The sequence below is a fragment of the Protomyctophum parallelum genome (assembly GCF_964188405.1).
Source record: "Protomyctophum parallelum genome assembly, chromosome: 15".
NCBI lineage: Eukaryota > Metazoa > Chordata > Actinopteri > Myctophiformes > Myctophidae > Protomyctophum > Protomyctophum parallelum.
The window spans coordinates 22,918,577-22,939,594 of NC_139710.1; the positions used below are offsets into that span (position 1 = coordinate 22,918,577).

Sequence of the window (21,018 nt, forward strand, 5' to 3'; positions counted from 1 at the left end):
ACATTTCCACAACGTGTTGCTAAAAGTCTCACAATTTAAAGCTGTTTAGGATAGAGAACTGGTAATGCTGCCCCATAGAATAATTCATGGTGTAGAATGCAGCGCTGCTTTAGCCTACTACTACCGACACAATTTATTTCTCCATCTTGGGTTCAACTAAATTAAAAATAGACATATTTAATGTATTTGTTCCCACCAGGCCAACTGGTCAGCAGTTCTGTATGATGGCTCATATGTCAAGAGGAACTGACAGATATTTCCACTTGACACCTCATCTTCAGATCCCCTTCTACTCCAGTTTGCTTGATGATGAAATAGTTTGGCTCAGTGCCTTTTCCTGGTTTGCTAAAGAGCCCTTACTATGCTGGAATATTGGATGGATGGATCTTTTTATAGAGACCCTTTCATGTGCGATTAACCATTTAAGCAGTCTTGCAATAGTAGCAAAAATAGCATACAGTATGTATGTGTGGTGTGAGCATTTTTATTCATGACATGCCCAAAATAAGGTTGAAAATGGTTAAAAGTTCATTACTAAGAAACGGCTCACACCATCAAAACTATATGGAGCCCCAACTGATACCCAATACTTCAACCTGAAATACTGTCTCTGATGGCATTTTAACAGATGGTTTTATTGTAATAGTTGTTGACTGTTCTGAGTGATTTTCAAAGACTCAATTTCAACAATCACCATCACACAACGTTCTGTGAATCGATCAAAATCATATGTTTGGAGTGGTGCGTCCCAGGGAAAAGTCACACATGGACCAATAACCACGAACTATAGAATTCTAGATGATTTGATGGTACTCATAACTCCATAGGGTCAATGGGGACCTTTCCGAGATCTGTTGTCCAGTCTTATTCAAAGTATTTGTCGGACAGAAACCCGTCCCAGCTAATGGGAGGGAGACGAACACTCACACAAGAAACATTGTAAACGCTTCTTTACTTCGTTATTATATTCGGTAGCTGCTTTGAACCGCCTTTATGCAGCTCTACTTATGCAGAATGAGATCACACATTAGATCATCTATAGTTCTAGTGTTCACCTTAACCCATTTAGGCCTGATTTTTCAAAAGTAGCAGACCTACAAGCTATGAGCTCGTAGATCTGCTATTTTTCAATAGCTAAATTATAACAATGTTTAAAACACCACAAGGGGTTCCCGCCCAAAATAGGTTAATGAAGCAACAGCAATTACCAAAGACCAGATACAGTTTTTACACACATATTTATCCATTTATTGACAAGTTGAGAATGTACAGGTCTGCTGCAGAGCACACATATAGGTCAAGCAGACTAACAGACGGGTGTCATCACTTTATTTAGCAGACCTCCTGGTTCTCTTGTTCCAGGAGAAGTTTAATCCGTAAGACTTCACCCTGGGCTTCTTTTCTTTTTTCTCCGTTATGTCGTAACTCCAACCTGGAAGTGGGTAAAGAGGGTTTTTTTTTCTTTTTCTTTTTACAATAAGTAACAGGGCAGAGAACATCTCGTATATTCATTTTGGACGCTTTCCAACCACAATGAAGTGTTTTGTAAACATCAACAGGCAGTGTTGTAGATAGGACTGTCCTAATCTCTGCTCTGGTGCAATAAACAGAGAGAGCCAATTTCCTTTGTTCGGCTTCTACAAAGCTTACCAGATGGTTCAATTATCTACTTCTCAGTGTACTTTCTGCTGTATCTTGCTGAACTGTCAAGCATGGTGAGACCTCGTTCTCCACCAGGTTAGTGGGTGCTAGCTTGTGATGATGCGTACAACTCCATTTGGCCGTGTGTGTAGGTAATAAAGTATGCCAGAGTAAAACCTGCTTTTCAGCAAGACAAAGAATTTACTGGCATCGATACCACAACAAAGTGTTGCTTTCACTTTTTCACAGATCTTTTGCAACAAATCTGTTTTTAGCCCGTTGCCAACGAGAAAATGGCTGGAATGGAATGACATTACTGTACATTTTCAGTAGTGGTGGGCAATGCTTCATAGATGACAATTAAATATAGATAGATTTGACCATTATTGACATAGTGTGATCTTTAATTTGACAACAAGGTCGTTCGTTAGTTTTGTTTGTTTTTTCGTTTTCTTTTCAAAGTGGACCACTTCCCCAAAAAGCTGGAGCTGGCACAGCGTTTGTAAAGTTTAAAGGTTTGTTGTGTTTTAATATTTGGCCTGGTAAGATTTTGCTCCTATTAAACTCATGTTTTCACAAAGGCATAAGAAGATTACTTATAATTTTCCTTTCTTTTTTTTACCATTTTTCTCAGCAAAGGCGATGGCATCTTCCTTGGAGCTGAACGTTAGGAGCATATTGGATAAGGGGTCAGCCCTGAAAGACAAAATGAGCCATTAGATTCATTGATGGGTTCACGGTTCACTGATGAGGTGACTCTCACTATAGAGGATATTGTTATACCAAGCACAAGACACAATAAAAAGTATCCAACTACACAAAATGAGCACCATATGCCTGACCCCCATCCCGCCTCCTAATATTGTTATTTCACGGCGTTGCAAAGCAAGACAAGTCATTACAATTGTGGGAGTTGAGGACCTGAGGACCCGATCCTATAAATGTCTTCTAAATCATCCCTGCCATCTCCCACATCACCCCCGTTCTTCACCAACTCCACTGGCTACCCATCAAATACCGCATAGACTACAAGATCCTCCTCAACACATTCAATGCCATCCATAACCTCTCCCCCCCATACCTGTCTGATCTCATCCATATCAACACTCCCACCCGGTCACTCAGGTCTGCCTCCTCCACCAACCTCACTGTTCCCCCAGCTCGTTTGTCCACCATGGGGGGTAGAGCTTTCAGCCGCTCTGCCCCTCGCCTCTGGAACAGCCTTCCCCCCGACATCCGAAACATGGACTCACTCCCCACCTTCAAATCCCACCTCAAAACTCACCTATTCAGACAAGCCTACTCCCACCTTGAGTAGAAGTCTGCTGCAGGCCTTTTGTGTGTCTTTTAAACTTGCTCTATTTTAAACTTGCTTTATTGTATTGTATTTTTCTGTTTTGTTAGGCGACCTTGAGTGACCTGAAAGGCGCCATATAAATAAAATGTATTATTATTATTATAAATCAGGCTTAAACGTTTCTAGACATTATCTGGAAATGTCAACGGCAAGATTACACAGAGCGAAAGAGGAAAACATTAATATTTGGTCTGATATCGCAGATTTGGTCAAGGACATGATTTAGTCTTTATTTATTTTTATTTCCCATTGCACAGTGGTAGGAATCTTGACAGCAGGTTTGTAGCATCTTGGGATTGTTTGTTTGTTTGTCTTTGTGTTCCTTTCTTTTGCCGTTGTACGTGTTACTTGTTTTGTTTTCTTTATTCATTCATGGTGTTAACGTTTTATTGTGCTATTTTGTCTTAAATAAAACACATTTGATAACAAACAAAAAGAAAAGTCTTCTAAATCACAACAATTGTCTGAAAAAAACATATGGTGCTAAATAATATCAGTGGATGTCAATGACCCCCAAAATAATTTGTACTTGGCCGTGGACCCCTATCTCAAAATATTTTGTTTCTGGGATCCCCCGGAAGCAAAGGTTTGAGTTAAAAATGTTCACTTTAAAAAGTTTAAATATATATATATTCAAAGATTTGTCAATGTTTTTCAAAAATAGCCAAAGCATAAAATAATGGTTAAAGTGGTTACATATCCCTTCTCTGTATTAACCCATTTTGGGCGGGAACCCCTTTTGGTGTTAGCATTACGTTATGCTTTAGCTATTGAAAAATAGCAGATCTACAAGCTCATAGCGCGCCACTGAGTGGCGCGCTACGAGGACATAATAGCATAACATAGCTTTTTCAGAAAACTGTCAGGATGTAGAAGACATTTTTAGAATCTGATCTCAGGTCAAAATGGGTTAAACTTAATTAAAGTACTTGGAAACCGGCATGTGGGCTGTACTTACGTGGAGGACCAGCCCATTAGAGGGTTCTCCCATCGCTCTCTGGTATCAAAGTCCAGCTTCCATTTTTTGGTGTTGTTAATTCCTGACTGCATGGCTGTCTTGGTTGGCACAAAGATGCGCACCTTGCGTGATTTGATGTGCTCTTCTGGCACACCTGTCAATGTGCTGATGTCCTGGGGAGAGACAGAGAAAAGCAGGCGTCCATATTAGTCCATGTATCGAGTTATCGACCATTATTTGACGTTTTGATTACATCGGTCTCTGCAATTAACGTAGCCAATGTTCCCCTGATATCTAACTTCAAAACTACAAGCTTGTATTATGTGCAATAAATTAAAATGCTCGAATAGGTAGTTAAATTAAAGTTCAGTTCATGTGTTAATATCTACTTGTTTTCTTGCTCGTTGTATAATGAAACTTAAATGTTCTTTTCATACTTTATCCATTCAAAAGTTATTAATTTGGGCCTGGGCCGTGGCTCAGCGGTCCAGGCACCCTGGCTGGTAATCCAGTCTGGCAGTGTGCCGCGGGTTCGACTCCCGATCCCGACGGCCCCCACCGCATGTCACTCTCCCCCCCCCCCTATCTCTCTCCCCATTTCCTGTCAGCCTACTGTCTGTCCCTCTATAAAAAATATAAAATAAAAAGGTGAAAAAAAAAGTTATTAATTTGTGTATGGTTGCCAATAAGATGTTCTCAAATAGAAACTTTAATCAAATCTAAGTTTTTCAAATTGGTTAGAAAATGTTGCACTTTCTATGACCTATTTAAAGTCATAAATATTTGCCCATATTTGGAAAATGTTTAAGCCAGAATCATCCACCATTCACTTCCACTATAAATATTAAGTTAAAAATACAGTATATCGTCACTGTCGGGCAGAAATATTTCTTAACGTTTTTCATAAATTAATGCCCTACTAGCCTACTAAAATTGCTGATCTACCGCCTCACATCGCGCCGCTAACCTCACAAGTGTGTCTGTCTGTTTTATAAAGATTGAACCAATGAGGTATTAACAAGAGCTTGTGACTAAAGAAGAAGCTATATTGGATTCAGTGGTGATACTGTATACACAATATGTAATAATGAGGTACTTCCTTGTCCTACTGGCAGCATGCACAGGAAATATGGTGCTGATCAGTCCAGAAGTAAATTAGCGCTTAACAGTGAACAACCAGACGGACACAAGGACAGAGACAGATCCTCCCTCCTGGAGCAGTGGTTCTCAAACCTTTTTTTAAATTTTATTTCAAGGACCGCCAGTTTGGTTTACAAAATGGATCGAAATGGAACTGCAGAGGTCGATTTGGTTCCATTTGCACACTGTCAGAGTTACACACCTGTAAGTGTTTTTTTGGTTAATCAATTAGCTACGGACACCCTGGAACCTCCTCAAGGACCCCTTGGGGTCCCCGGATTGCACTTTGAGAACCACTGTCCTAGAGGGCTAGCCGCCACAAAGCCATGCCATAAGAATTTCCATGACCGATACATGTACATCATATAACAAATTTGGCCTTTCATCATGATGTACTACGCGGTTACAAAATGTATTTTCTCTGCGAAAGAAAAGACGATTGACCGTTATATTCACAGTTGTTTATATCTGGTTCACGCCTTCAATAAGGGTCTTCACTGAATAATTAATTAATACGTGGCAGTTAATGTGTTAAGTTGGCTTGATTTATTGGTCTTGGGACTCTTCATGACTACATCGCTGGCAAATTAATCAGGAAATCCCAAACCAGTTTGTGGGAGTAAGCCGTAATGTATAAATGAATTCCATTCAAATGAACAATAGATCAAGTAGATCAGTGGCTGAGAATTAATCGGTCAGTGCCACACCACTTAAAGAAGACAAAACATGGAGCGGGAATGAAGGTTCAGAGGCAGGAGACAAAACAAAGAACAAAGAAAGCGAACGCTTCCCAATTATGCTACGTCCCGATGCTATAACCACCACTGATGTGTTGTGCAGAAGGACATAACTAATTGACCCGTTTGTGGTGACAGACTGGCCAAGGGTCTGCCAGGATCTCCCTTTTGACTTTCATTTGAGTCGCTGACTGATGTCTTTCTTTTCCTGTGCCAGTAAACTAGGTCAATATGAAGTGTTGAGGCCTGTACAAAGAGGTTCTCAGAGGCTGGCTGCAATGTATATGACTGCTGAGGTAGTTCAACAAAAATATAGGGGGAAGAACTAGTCAGTCAGTCCTTGTATATCACACACACAAGTGAAAATATATCAATATAGTAGATGCCCATGGTTCTAATAAGACAATCCAGTAGGACTAGAAATTAATACGTGGCATATTAAAACAATGCAGGGCGATCCTGAAAAAGATAATTTGTTCTGAGCGAACCTCCCGTGTAAATAAAGGTCAAATAAAAAACAGTATAGAGACAACAACAACAGATCACAAGCTTCCACATAAATAATTAATAATTACTCCCAAGAAATACTAGTTTAGAGGAATGTTTTTTGTATTTTTTGTATTTATTATTTAATTAAGTTAATTAAGTGTAATTGCTATCAATTGCTATTAAATCAAAACATTTCAAACATCCTGATCTGACAAGTAACAAAGATGTAGCATTCACCCGATGGATATTCTACCAGTGTAATATTTTGAAACATAACCAATAATGAGACTAGCTTGCTAGTTGCTAGTTTGCTAGATCCTATATTAAACTCAGAAAATATTCTATAATTAAAGCACAGCCCAATATTTGTGTTATATTAATCAAACTAGATAAGACTTATGTACATAAAATGTTAAGATATGCAACATTTCCAATAGTGAAAAAGGAAAACTAATAATATAAAAATTGCATTAATATTCTTGCTAAATACTGATTCTGGTGACCACACACCTAACCTAAAAAATATATATGTATATATATAAAATATATATGTATATATATATATATATATATATGTATTTTATTGTATTATTTTCTTAGTATTCAAGACCTTCAGAAATGTCCAGTGCAAGGAGTGTGTGCGTGCGTGTGCGTGTGCGTGTGCGTGTGTGTGTGTGTGTGTGTGTGTGTGTGTGTGTGTGTGTGTGTGTGTGTGTGTGTGTGTGCGCGCGCGCGCGAGGGGGGGAGCAAATGCATATTCCAGGGCAACTGCACCCATTCAAGCTCCTATAGAGGATCTCGTACAATTCTTCAGGGAATTAGCAAACAAGCAATGGGAAGTCGGCGACAAAACACAGACAAACCTCCCAGCATGCAGGCAGCAGCCACCCAAGAATGAGGGCTTTCCAGGGTGCTACCCTTTCAATACAAGAATTTTACACATTTCAATGGCCATTACAACTTCAAAGAATCAAAATTTCATCATTGTCTCTCATCTGCCAGTTGATTTGTATAAAGGGGGTCTTTTTTGCATGAACTCCACATAAAAGTCCACCTTCCCTCTGGTGCAGAACTTTCCCCTCAATGAGAGTTAAGCCTAGTAAATTACAGCTCCAATTGCTTAAACACAGCTTGCTTCACTGAAACAACATCTTTTGCCAACATCGCAGTGGGGCCAGAATGTGTTTAATCGTGAACAACATGTACACATTAAAAAGATTGTTCAAATGAAAAGAAAAGGATAAGGGGGGGAAAACGTCTGGAGTACTAGGTAATTATTTCCGGTTGCCTTATATACTTAACCTTGGCAATTCTTCCTTGTCAGCAGCATAAGAAAAACAGGTCCTTTTCACCAAAAGGGGAAACTGGCAGACAGATCATGACATGGTATCAGACGGGGCAGTTGGAGAGGGCCCAAAATAAACATGGACAAATTGTATTTGATTTCTGGTGGCAGCACTAGAACTTCTACTCAACTGCTGATAAATAATGTTGTTTTCTATAGTATCCGTGGGATAAAGATTTAAATTTGATGGAAGATAGTTTTCGTATTTCTTAACAGAAAATTACTGTTACTGTACCAATTAAATGTTTGGAAGGGAGCAGTGAGCTAGGCCTATTCATACCACTGAAAACTACAACATGGCTGCAGTGGTAAGCTACTAACTGCTCACCCAAACACATCTCTCTCGTTTTTACTAACCACTGTTTCACCTTATCACCTAAAACTGGAGTATGAATAGGCTTTAAATCTGTCCAAAACATTTTGAAAGATAACGCACACAAAGAGGGAGTTGGAAATATGGGGGGGAATAAAAGCTTAATATAATTATTAGTAAAGAAGACAAATCAATTATCTTGTGGTTGAACTGAAAACATCCATGAGTTGTTCTCCTGTCCTCCCGAAAACGCATCTCCCAAAGATGAACACATGAAAATCTCTATACCAGACACAGGCGAGGGTTCGACATTATTCCCTCAGGATTAGCGGGCCAGTCTATGGTTACGCATATGTGTGTGTTACATAAACCATAGCTGACACATGGGGGCCATGTATGGCAAACTTGTGCAATAATCTCTCCAGATGTAGCCGCCCTTAAATCAAAGTTATGCACGGATGAGCACAAAAGGTGCTTTGCGAAGTTTCGATGTGTCCAAACAGAGCCCCCCTCCCCAAAAGTACTGAAAAACACTTTGCCCTGATATCTTGCATTGTGTGTAAAAACACTCGTCTAGACTTTTATGATTCTTGCATACATTAGGTGAAAGCTAGTAAGGCCATCAGCGCACCAGACGCATCCACAATGCCCGCGGCCACAAAGGGAACGATTGTAGCCGGAATGTGATGTGTTCCCAGGAAGACTAGGGAGGGCCAGTACAAAAGGAAAACCCACACGACGGGCACTTTTTATTCTGTCACGTACAGGAAGCAAAATGAAAAGTATGAAGTTTGACACTATTCACAGAGCCTTCACAGGGCCCTACAATACCTGGCTGGGGAGACAGAATGCCGGGCTTAAGACCAGGGGGGTAAAAGGCTGGCAAAGTCTCCGTCACATAAGAGCGTGTCGATATTTCTGACACCTCCAGGCTTCCTGGCGAATAAAGAGCACTGGGGGCTTGTCGCTGTGGGGCCGCCGGGCCCTCCAGAGTTCTTGAATGCTGGTACCCCTAATGCGCCAAACAGGCCTGGGGTAAGAGAATTTTGTCAAAGACAAAAAGAAGAAAATAATCACTCTGGTCCTAAATGAGTCATAAAAGAAAACTGTGGGAGAAACCCTTTGTTGTAGTTTGTTGTCCAGTGCAGTTCAGGTAAAAAAATACAACGGGGTAAAAACATGTCAGGCTGCATAAGATTGACTTTACTACACTATGATTGATGCAACTACAAAATTCAGCCTAAGCTTTCATGGCCGTTTAAACCCTACTAGACCAATGGCCGGGAACGATGCAAAAATGCAAGCACCACCCTGTTACGCAATATTCTTTATACCCATTGTCAGAGTACTCGTTGTAACCGTCTGTCTGTGTCCCTTTTGATGACAATCAATTGGATAATTTGGGCCACTCCCAGAACCTTTTCCGACGGTTTTGGACAACCAATTTGACCATCTCTTGGGTCATCTGTGCCAAACGGCTCCCGAGATACGCAAGTTACAGACACACGTACGTACCAAGATTCTGTGCATTTATTCTAAAATATACTTAGTTGTCCCCCAGGGCTCTATACCAGGCCACCCTTCTGTTTTTCTCTACACTAAATATCTTTGCCAAAAATAGATGGACAATGTGATGCACTGTGAACTTGTAGACGTACCATTATCACAAAGTGTTATTGAAGCTAGGGTCCATGTGGTTTAAACACACATTCTATGGCCTTTTGCTCTGATGTAAGTCAAGGTTGAAGATCCCACCACCAAAGCAAACGTGTATGGAGGCGGTCTCTGAAGATTATATGGATTCCTAAGATCATCATGGTTTCTAATGTTCAGTCAAATAAAACTTTTTAAACTAAAGTGGACATTTTAAATGGCAGAACATTATATTTGTGTATTTGGAAAAACAGACTTCACAGAATGTCCTTGACAATGATGGAATAACGCATGTTCTTTCATTACAGGTCCCATGCTGATCCTATATCCTTCAGCATGTCTCGTCAGTTTGGACTGAGTCACAGGTGAATTTCCAGGAGTTAATCTCAGTCTAATCAGTTTGTACAGCTGCTATTCAAAATGAACCCATTATTAAACACTCACTGACATAAAATATGGCCTCCATATTCCTTCTAATAGCATTTGCAGGTGTGCTCCAAATGGAAAGAAAGTTGGAGGACATTTGTGTTAAGCCCTGCAATGTTGTAATGGGGAATATTTGAACGAAAGCACTAGTTTATTTTTGACAAAATATACTATGCTGAAGCCGAATGCGGTCCAAAAGATTTCTCTTAAAGAGTAAAATGTGTGTAACTGATTAATTTGATGAAAATTTGTGGGCTTCTGAATAGCAGTTCATACTAGGGGATCTGGAGAGGTTTGACAAAAATGTAGAGGAGGGAATTAAAAAGAGGCGAGTAGCAGGACTTTGTCTTCCAGGCACATTACTGTTCATACACTTATTGAATTAAATTACCCTGTCTTTTTCATCATGTGATACTCTCTTTGGGGCTCTTTTATCTTAAAGTGAAAATAAACCCTAAAATAGAACTCACATCTGTTATCCCTATGGTCTTGGACAGTGGAATCAATATATTTTAACAGGACTGTCTCCCAAAGCTAGTAACCATACATCTGAGACTAATCTGTGATTTAATCCAAGGAATAAAATGGAGCTGATCCATTGTCAATTTACAAAAAAGATAAATAAAATAAATAACGTTCAGCTTCTTCACATTAACATGTGAAGAAGCTGAACGTCCAGCCATCTTCAACCCATCTATGACTGGTCCTTACTAATGCTCATTATAAGATGGTACCATTTCTACCTACTCACTCTGTGCCTCGAAGAGGCTGTGGACACTTAAAGCCCAAACCACACCAAAGGGTCAAGACGGTTTTAGCGTCGTCTCTGCGTTGTGATATGTCTTGTTGCACGTTGACCCACGTTGACCCACATTGACCCTAGTGATTCAACGCATGGAATTCAATGGCCCAAACCACAACAAAGGGTCGAGACGGTTTTAGCGTTAACTCCTTGCAACCGTTTGGACCCAAGGAGTTGCATGGTGACCCTTTGGTGTGGTTAGGGCTTTATGTCGCCTACCAGCGACATCAAACTTTTCCTACCCGATAACACACACAGTTGGTACTCGTCCCGTCCCTACTACTAGTAGGAAGATGTAGGGGGCACGCGGGGAGGGGGACATTTCTCACATTCAAATACAGCCTGAAAACCGCATTCTGGCAGCCAGCTCGGTAGTGTGCCTCCCGAGTCATTAGAATCCCAGTCCACAGCTCCCGGGTTCGAATCCCACTGCTGCCACTATTTTGACAACAACCGCCGACTAGTTTCTTTTGGCAGATAAAGTATATTTTAAGACCGTGCGCCGTCTCTAGCGAACTTGAGCCACGAGAGACACCACCGAGCGTGCGAGTTGCCGTGTCGAACGTTGCGAAGAGCCGACTAAGCCCTATCCGAGTTGCAACCCGATAGGCACAAAATAGTAAATGATTACCTTCCTCGTAAACTGCCCATTATAAAATGATGTTAAATTGTCAAAAGCAAAAAAATATTTGTCTGCTGTGTTCTGAAATCAGGCCCAACTATCTCATTAAAACGAGTAAGCTGTAATATTACTAAAACATTTAAGAAAATTATATGTGTAATCATCGCAGGAAACGCCGTTCAATTGTATTTTGGAGTAACTGTATATTTTGGTTTGTAATTATTATCTGTACCTTTTATTTGCCGTTTTGATTTCGCATTTGATTGTGTTGATTATTTTGCAACTGAATGGTTGGAAATTGTCACGAGAGTCATGGCCAGAGCATTTTTGGGGGTCCCCAGCCCAAAAGGTTTAGAACCCCTGCTTTAAGTGATAATGCATTTAAAATGCATCAGCTGGCAGAATGAGGACAATTAATTACCGGATACGAGTCACAGCATCCATGTGGTTTCTCCCATTCATCGTCACTAACACAGCCAGGTTTTGTTTCTTAATGACAGGACATTACGGCATTGCCTGACTCACTCACAAGACAATGACACAAGGATGTTGTCATGGCGGGGCAAGTTGAGAGCATGGTCCCATTGGTCCGATGCCGGTTTCTGTTCTGTGAATGACGTGAGCACCCATATGCCTAGAGACTGCAGCAGGGGGGGGGGGGGGGGGAATGACCTCACAAGGTCAGCCGAGTTGAATCATGTAGAATCAGCATGTGGTGAAAGTCCAAACACATCAGCCTTTAACCTCCTCAGTGACCAGCCAACGCCCAGACCAAAGGACTCACTCATCACCCTCTACTGGTTTCCAACCTTCAGACCTCCTTTGAAGTGTAAATAACATGGCAATTACTGATTGGCTATATGAGTGTCTCTAATAGAAACAAATATTATGTTGCTCATGTGTGGGAGTGGCTTGGCGCAGGCGAACAAGTAGCAGCTGGTGCTATGCTAAGGCACACCATCTTAAATCTCACGTTACACATACCGACAAGTGAGGGTGGGGTGGGCATTTATGAATATGCTGGACAAGACGACACTTGTATATTCATGCACTGTATGGTTTGTTATTGAGATAAGATGTCTAGAGGTAGGTCCAAGTGACCTCTGGGCAGAGAGGAATGCACAAAACCAAAGGCAATGTACGTTACACGTGCGGTTAACGTGTGGATTAAATAGTCTCTTCCTCTGTCATTCTTTTGCAATCTCAAATGCCACACATTTTACAATAAATGGCATGATGAGATTAGTAAATGCTGTAGATACATTTAGAGGAGAATAATGTATAGCAGCATCATAACAAATGACTGTTGAATAGCCTAAAAGGAAGGAGGGGAAATATTTTTGTCGACACTGTGAGATGCTTACAACCAAGATTTGTGAGCCTTGAGTCTCACAGTGTTAATGAATGAAACACTATTTAGTGGATCATACATAGTAAATCCTCGTCCCGTGCTCTTCAAAGAGCCATATCCTCTAATCTGCTACTCCAAACTCCAGCCCCGAGATTTTGTGACCAATGGCTCAGCTATACGAGAGCGACCACCAGACAAAACAGACACATAAGGCTTGAAAGACTTCGCCGAGCGTGGTGTAGTGCAGTGCACCGCATTGTAGCTTTTTTTTGTGCGTGACACCGGCATGCAACTAAGTATAAATCCGTCTTTTAAGTTGTCTGCATGGCGGGGGGAGAGGGGTGGGAGAAAATTATGAGAGAAAGGGAGGGAGCAGGGGTGGGGGTGGTGAATGTAGTGCGTTTCACTGTAGGTCATTCTGTGTCTGAGACTAGACGGGCTCAGAGAATTTACACCCCTGTACTTTAGACTTAAAACGGCTTGCACTAAAAATAACCCACGGTCCACACTGCTTACTTTTTGTTGCAATCACAGGTTCTTTCATTGTCCCGACGTGGGGTGGGGCGTTTCTACAGAGAAGTTGACTTCTCGAGGGTCACTAAATTAACAGTCTTACCTACAGCACATCTGAGCAATAATGAAATGATATTTTGTTATCCAGGTTTCCCTCAAATGCTTACCAGTTGGGAGGAATTCCCCCCTGACGTCTCTGTCTAACAAAGGTTGACAAGACCACCGTCTGATCTTTCAATCTCAATTGCGATTCTTGCCCTGTTCAGAACCAATAATGTCAGCTTCCAAGACTCCCTTACCTCATGGAAAATATTTCCTAAATCTATTGACCAGATGTAATCACAGTACAGTAAATATACAAGAAACCAAACTATAGAATGGAATCAAACCAGTTTAATACTCTCTCCGCTCTCTCTGCAAATCACTCCTTTCCCCAAGCTCTCATAACTGTCCCCCTTGCTCTCGTAAAACCCTAGTGCCTTTAGACAACTCTATAACAAGGCTTCACAAGCACTTTAAGATTATGGTGTTGTCTTTATGTGAAGGGCGGGAGCATGCTTGGCCCACGGAGAGAGAGGCCAGGATAGACCTTACTCAAAAGACACGTGAGCCCATGCAGAAGGTGGGGCTTTTATGGCACCGTTACAGCTCCTGGCAGTCTAGCTTTTAATTCTCCCAATTCTTATTGAACTACTTGCTACGGAAGACAGGCTTATGGTCATTGTGTGGACATGGGGTGAGAGAGAGCAAAGAAAGTGATGTGGCCCTCTGTCCTACTGGGTAAAGTATGCCTCTAACGTCAGAAGGCTTCAGACATTCCATGTGGAAAGCTGTGTATCAGTGGCCAGCCAGCCAGACCCTGGGAGCTGCCCAGCATGCTTAATCAAACAGTAATTACTAACAAAAGCTGGCCCGGCACTAGGCACTCTGAGGGACAACTCTGGACACTGAGGCTCCATCACGCAGGTCTTTATGTGCCATAATGTCTTGCACTGAGACTGGGTTTGAATTAAAATAATTGTCTTGGAAAAATAAAATAGCAGGTACGGTATGTTTGAGAATTATTTCTGCCGTTTGTCTGTAGGCACTCATCCAAGTGACTGGGATCATCATCGCAGGTCATAGTTTGATCTAGAACAAGAGCTTCGGGCTGTCACGATTATGACATTTTACTTGACGATACACTGTCACTCAAATAATTGCTATAATAAATAACACAAACCGGTATTTAATTACTTAGTTTTTATACTTTATATAAACTTTAATAGTGCAAATCGCCTAACCCTTTGAACATTTTTTACATGGAAATGATTGATGATCATGACGATTATGCAAAAGAATAAATGCAATTATGAGATTATATAATAATCGTGACAGGCCTACAGGAGCTTGAGTTTCTCTCATGCATTTCCTTGATAGGGTTTGGAAGAAAGACAGGCACAGTGCAGGAACCAACCAAACTCCCACAACAACAAAGTGATTTACAATGGAGCAAGCAAGAACACAACAATGCATCACAAGACAGTTACTGTACAAATCAATTCAAATACGTGACGATTTAAATCGGTAAATAAAAATGAATTGCAATGCTCATAATATTGTACTACATCTAGTTTTGAGTTTGTTCATTCAAAGGAACACACTCACACGCATGTCGTCTACAGACTGTGCAGTGTGCAGAGTATAAATTAGGCTTCAGCAGTTAAGTTGTGAATGTAGCAGTGCATTGTCTGTACAGTTTAAACGACAGTAGTGATGTTAATGGTTAACCATTACCGGTAACCATTAAGAAATGTGTAACCGGTTGATACTAATGGTTACACAGTTCAATTATATTTTATTTTATTCAATTGTCTTGGTGCAAATGTACCTCTCTTTACTCCTAAACTTTAACCCGTTTTGGGGCGAGAACCCCATTTTGGTGTTTTAAACATTATGTTATAATTTAGCTATTGAAAAATAGCAGATCTACAACTCATAGCTACGAGCTTGTAGGTCTGCTAATTTTTTTTAATCGAAGAACGACAGACATCGAAACATAGCTTTTTCAGAAAACTGTCAGGATGTAGAAGACATTTTTAGAATCTGATCTCAGGTCAGAATGGGTTAAGCAATCTGAGTCTGAGAACCCATGTGCAAAAAATAAAGGAAAAACAGCGCCCTCTTTCCCTTTGAAGTCTGTCTCGAGAAACTACCCCTAAAGTGATGCCTGGAGGCAGCCGTGATATTACAAAGAGAAGAGACTACCCCTAAAGTGATGCCTGGAGGCAGCCGCGATATTACAAAGAGAAGAGACTACCCCTAAAGTGATGCCTGGAGGCAGCCGCCATATTACAAAGAGAAGAGACTACCCCTAAAGTGATGCCTGGAGGCAGCCGCCATATTACAAAGAGAAGAGACTACCCCTAAAGTGATGCCTGGAGGCAGCCGCCATATTACAAAAGCTGCAACTGCTTTATGATTTCTGGCCATGGTGTTGCTTTACAAAAGTAAACGGGCAAACCTAAAGAACCAGACACACTTCAGGAAATTACGACGACCGTGGGATTTTCAATTAAAACAATGTATTTTCACTCAATAATGTCGTGTTTTGCAATAAGATTACGAAATTATGAAGACAATTACGCACTACGCACGGCAAGTGATTGTGACAGTGAACCTCCCAAGCATATATGAAATACATGTTTCCTACCTCGAGAGTGATGGCCTGCATAATTTACTAACTGGTGGCCATCTTATTATTAGTACACACACCTATTGAGTAAACCCTAAACACTACACAGCAGTGATTATTATCAACCTTTTCCATTTCAAGGACCCACAGTTTGGCATTAATTATTATACCACAGGTAGTTTTGAGGAAGCAATCCGATTGGTTGAAATAGCTCTAAATAGCCTAATCAAAACATAAAAACAGCTGTGCTGTGCCCGCAGACAGTGGCTACTAGCTAAGCTAGGTGTTTACACAGGACATATTAGGCCGTAGTGGCTACTACATCTGTCGTAAAACAATTATGATTATTTTATCGAATATCTTAGTAATAAGGATAACTGTGGTAAAATCGCATTATTACACTCGAGGATGTGCGTTACCATCATTAAAGGTATATTCAGTGATTTCACTTAATTCAAATATCACTTATTTTTTTGTTTTGTTGTGATAATCCTCTCTATTATAGAGTGTGCTAACCATATAAGGAGTTCCTCCCTGTCCCCAGTTAACCCCTGGGGGTCAAAAAACCTTAGGTTTCGTTTTTGACTCTCTATCCTGATTGGACGAAAGGCTTAGGTCCCAGCCAAAAACGAAACCTAAGGTTTTTTGAGTGAAATCGCTGAATATACCTTTAATGGCACTTCCGCACTGCTTACGGAACTCGCCTATAGGCTCGTTCCTACAACCTCTCGTGTTATATTGCTTAAAAGACCACTTCACCACTTTTCAACCTATATTCATATAATTGGTTCTCACTAATGATCATGATAAAATGCCACAATTTCTTTCTACTCTGTCTGTGTCTCATGGGAGGGCTGTGGGCAGTTCAGAAACCCGTCCACCAGTGACATCATCGATGGGGAATCCAAGCTAATAGAAACTGCAGGCTTTCTATTCCTGAAAGAATTGCAATGCGATAATGGAAGCAATCATTCCCACAATAATACAAAATATTATTTTAATTTTGACCACAGATTTTACAGTAAAATCCACATGGGATTGTACAAACGTAATCATAGACTGACCCTTTTGCGATTGCACAGTACACCCACTGCACGTATCAATTTGGACTGGGGAACCCCTGAAACCCCCTCAAGGACCACATTGAGAACCAATTGTAGGGTAGCCCTTTCTAAAAGTGTTGGAAGCACACAGTCTTGCATTAAAAATCATACCATGTTCAAAGTCACTTAGATCTTGTCGCCTGCTCATTCTGATATTGGTGTAACTGAACCTATTCGCCCTTTCCGCATACAATACTTTATATACTGAGCTGCAACAAATCAAACCATGGAAGATGGTCGCACTCAGAAATAAAACTCCATGTTTTTATTGTTCCATAAGCCTTAAATTGACAAGCTGTCAAACGTTTGTCATCGTGTCAATGTATAGGCATATGGAATAACAAGAGATTCCTCCAGATATCCAGCCTTACTTGAACGCGTGTACCTAAAAACCAACACATTCCCTCCTGTTACCCTAGACGGGATCGCGAAAAACCAAAGAAGAGCAGCCCTCATCCAGCCAAGCAGGAAGTGTAGCCCTCCATTAGCTGTAGTGTAGCCTCGCTCTAGGCTGTGGACGATCGCCCCGGGGGATTTATTATAGCGCAAGCTTGGATTAATGTTTCATAAGGTCCCAAACATCGTACTTTGTTCCAACGACTAATAACCGTGTGCACAGCCGTGTGCACAGAGGATTTGGATGTAGACTGTTCTACCATGAGAGTACAAAAATGTAATAAATAAATAAAAAACGTTTTTTAAAGATGGATTAATGCTAATTAATCAAATCTCGTGATCGCGTTTTGGCTTAAATTGGGTTAAAGTGACCACTGAGTGTATGTATCCATAGCAAAATAAAGAAAACGGGTTATTCAGAAATGCCCTATATTCCAAGATATCATCATGCCATCTCCCCTATCGGCTATCAGGCAAGACCTCTTCGGGAACAGGAATTCACCATTATTGATAACCTGAACAAGTGTGGATACTGAATGCCTGAGAGGGAAGGCTCACCCATGATGTACTGTATATGCTTGGTTGCGTGCCAGTGCCGTGCACCGAAAATAGCCGATCTACAACTTCACAGCGTGTCACGCTGCGATGCGCTTTGAGTATAAATCACTCCACTTATTCCCCTGTGTGAGAGGGACACCAGTGTACAGTACACAGCTGAGGGCCTCTTTCTCCCTCTCTGGCCTGTTTGGGTGAGCATTAGAGTACTTCCCGCTGCCACCAGCGACAGCGCGCCACAAAGGAACCTCTGTGGCCGACAATACTGAAGTGGCCGCTGTCTTTTTCGTGAGAATCTCAGGGTGTCTCACAATCTTTTTCATGCAAGCTTCTGTTCTTTCTCCACACCCTGATTCTTTTTTTTTTCTTTTTTTTGAGAGGCCCTATTTTTCTCCTCTGCCGTTCCTCTCAGTGGCCCCTACTGTGAGGAGAGAGAGACACAGACACTCAGCCCAGCCAAAGGTTTGTCTGCCAGTATGGTCAAGCTTTGGTCTGGGACAAAAGCGCACTGACGCTGCCCACACACAGTAACCCCCCCCCCCAACCCCAAAGCCCACAAGAGACTCCCACACTCCCCACTGCACCACCTCCCTCCTTCCTCCATATCTCCTATCTATTTTTTCAATGACGAGGTGCTCGCTGGAAGATCTTTCAACATTCCTGTATGCTTTAATCAAATCATGCTAAATCAGCAGATGTTGCTGGCCTTGACCACCTTCCAACACTGGCTTATCAGTAACTGTTTGTTTAGGCTGTCTTTTTTGTTACAAGTTTGAGAAGAGATGGAGACCAAAGACGATGGCCTAAAACAAACATCATAACACCAAATACTTAACAGAAAGGGTTTCAAACAATAATGGCCTCATCATTACAAACAATGTATTGCAATGTGTGTGGAGAGCAGCAGTGGATTCACCCCGCTATTTAGCTTTGATCAGGTTTATCAGTTTCCAAATATTGCCAAACAAGTGTTAAATTAACCACGTGCACCAAAATATCACAGCTGTCAGACGGAAACATTAGATGTCCAAAACTGTTACTTTTCAGGAAATGGGGGGGGGGAAAGAACCAAAGTCCAAATGTAGTCAATCTGTTGTGTGTTTGCAGACCTTTATCAGTCCCAAAGTGGAAACTTAGTTTCAGCGTCCACCAGCTGATGGCTGCTCAGACGATCATGATGAACATTCAGGATTTCAGGGGGAGCTGTTAAAGGAGAATTCCATGCTAGAAGGCTTTCTTACCTTTCTTTGTAGTTGTTACGTCCCCACCAAAGAGGTCCATGTGTTTTTTTGTGCAAAAGCTCCTTATTGGCTATTTCCCCTACCATAAGCGCTCAATGAATTGCATTGAATTGAATGGGAATTGAATGGGGCTATGGGGTGTTGTGCTAATTCGCTTATTTCCATCTAAATAAGTAGTAAACTGTGCAGCTTGGGATATTATTTACATTATGAAGAGAGCATATATACAAAACATATATAATTTTGAGCGATGGAAATAAGCGAATTAGCACAACACCCCATAGCCCCATTCAATTCCCATTCAATTCAATGCAATTCATGTAGGGCTTATGGTAGGGGAAATAGCCAATAAGGAGCTTTTGCACAAAATAACACCTGGACCTCTTTGGTGGGGACGTAACAACTACAAATAAAGGTAAGAAAGCCTTCTAGCATGGAATTCTCCTTTAAAGATGGAGTGCCGTGATTTTCCCCCCACCTAAAACAGGATCATCAGGTCTTATTGTTATACAAGGAGGTATAACTTTTTCAAAAAAGTGTACAGTATTTCTTAAAATGTTGTTTTTATGTGGGCACGCCCACCAGTTCATTAAGTATGCCTGGTTTGCCTGGTGGGTGGTGATGGGTGGTGATCCACCTGAACTGAAGCCGCACCCACAGCTGTAGTTGTATGATAAAGGTGGAGGGGTTAGAGGAGGGGCTGATAATGTGATGTCACTATATTACTGTTTATTTCATTGGCCCGTTTGACTGTCAAGGGTTCAGCCTCCAGGAAGAAACCCTAAATACAAAGTTAATACACCACACAATTGCACATAAAAACTACTCCAGGGTGTCTAATGAAGTACTGTCACCTCATAGACACATGGAAAAACTGGAAGAATTGTGGCACTCCATCTTTAAGTGTCTTTTGATTGATTGAAATATTTATTAACAGTTTGTAGAATTTACAGTACATTTTAAGCACAAACTCAATACAAAGACTGTCAACTGTGAGTGGACGACCCAATTAAGCATTACACTTTTGGTCAGGGACACTGGTCAGGGACACTGGGCAAGCTGGGAGGCGAACTGGTGATATTTTGATTACCCGACGGCCTCTATATGCAATTACCTACCTGCCCTCGCTAATACTTTTCATTGGCTTAATAATAATTAAAAGACAGACTTATCTCAACCGTCTGGGCACCTACCTAGGCTGCCAAGCCAGCCGGACAGCGTGCCACGGTTCGACTCCCAAGCCCGACGGCCTTTGCCCCGTGTCACTCCACATCTCTCTCCCCCTTTCCCGTCTAATTACTGTACCCCAGTGGTATTCAACTGGCGGCCCGCGGGCCACATTTGTGGCACCTCCAGGCCCCTGGGAATGATAAAAAGGCTAATGAAAGTTACAGGTATGGTGTGTGCGATATGAAGTGTAAGATTACCATAATGACAGTCATACTTAATCATATTCAAGGGCTTTTGGAGAGAAACGAGACAGACTTCAGTCACTTTAGACTAGAGCACTACAGAGGGTGTGTGTGTGTGTGTGTGTGTGTGTGTGTGTGTGTGTGTGAGGGTGTGTGTGTGTGTGTGTGTGTGTGTGTGTGTGTGTGTGTGTGGGTGGGTGGGTGGGTGTGTGTGTGTGCGTGTGTCCAGCATGGTGCTCGTTGATGGTCGTTAATGTCAAGGCAATTATTTTTACTATCTATTCTAAGGT

The 21,018-nt window shown here is 41.4% G+C and overlaps 1 protein-coding gene across 1 annotated transcript in view; it reads right to left on the minus strand.

Moving 5' to 3' along the window:
• Positions 1 to 1,224: 1,224 nt before the first annotated feature.
• Positions 1,225 to 21,018, minus strand: part of ndufs4 (NADH:ubiquinone oxidoreductase subunit S4) — a 28,066-nt gene continuing 8,272 nt past the window's right edge. Inside the window, exons 3-5 of the mRNA XM_083783840.1 lie at positions 3,957 to 4,129; positions 2,264 to 2,337; positions 1,225 to 1,432 (exon numbers count right to left, since the gene is read on the minus strand). Coding sequence (XP_083639966.1) covers positions 1,329 to 1,432; positions 2,264 to 2,337; positions 3,957 to 4,129 — 351 coding nt within the window. The 3' untranslated portion in view covers positions 1,225 to 1,328. The remainder of the gene's footprint in view (positions 1,433 to 2,263; positions 2,338 to 3,956; positions 4,130 to 21,018) is intronic.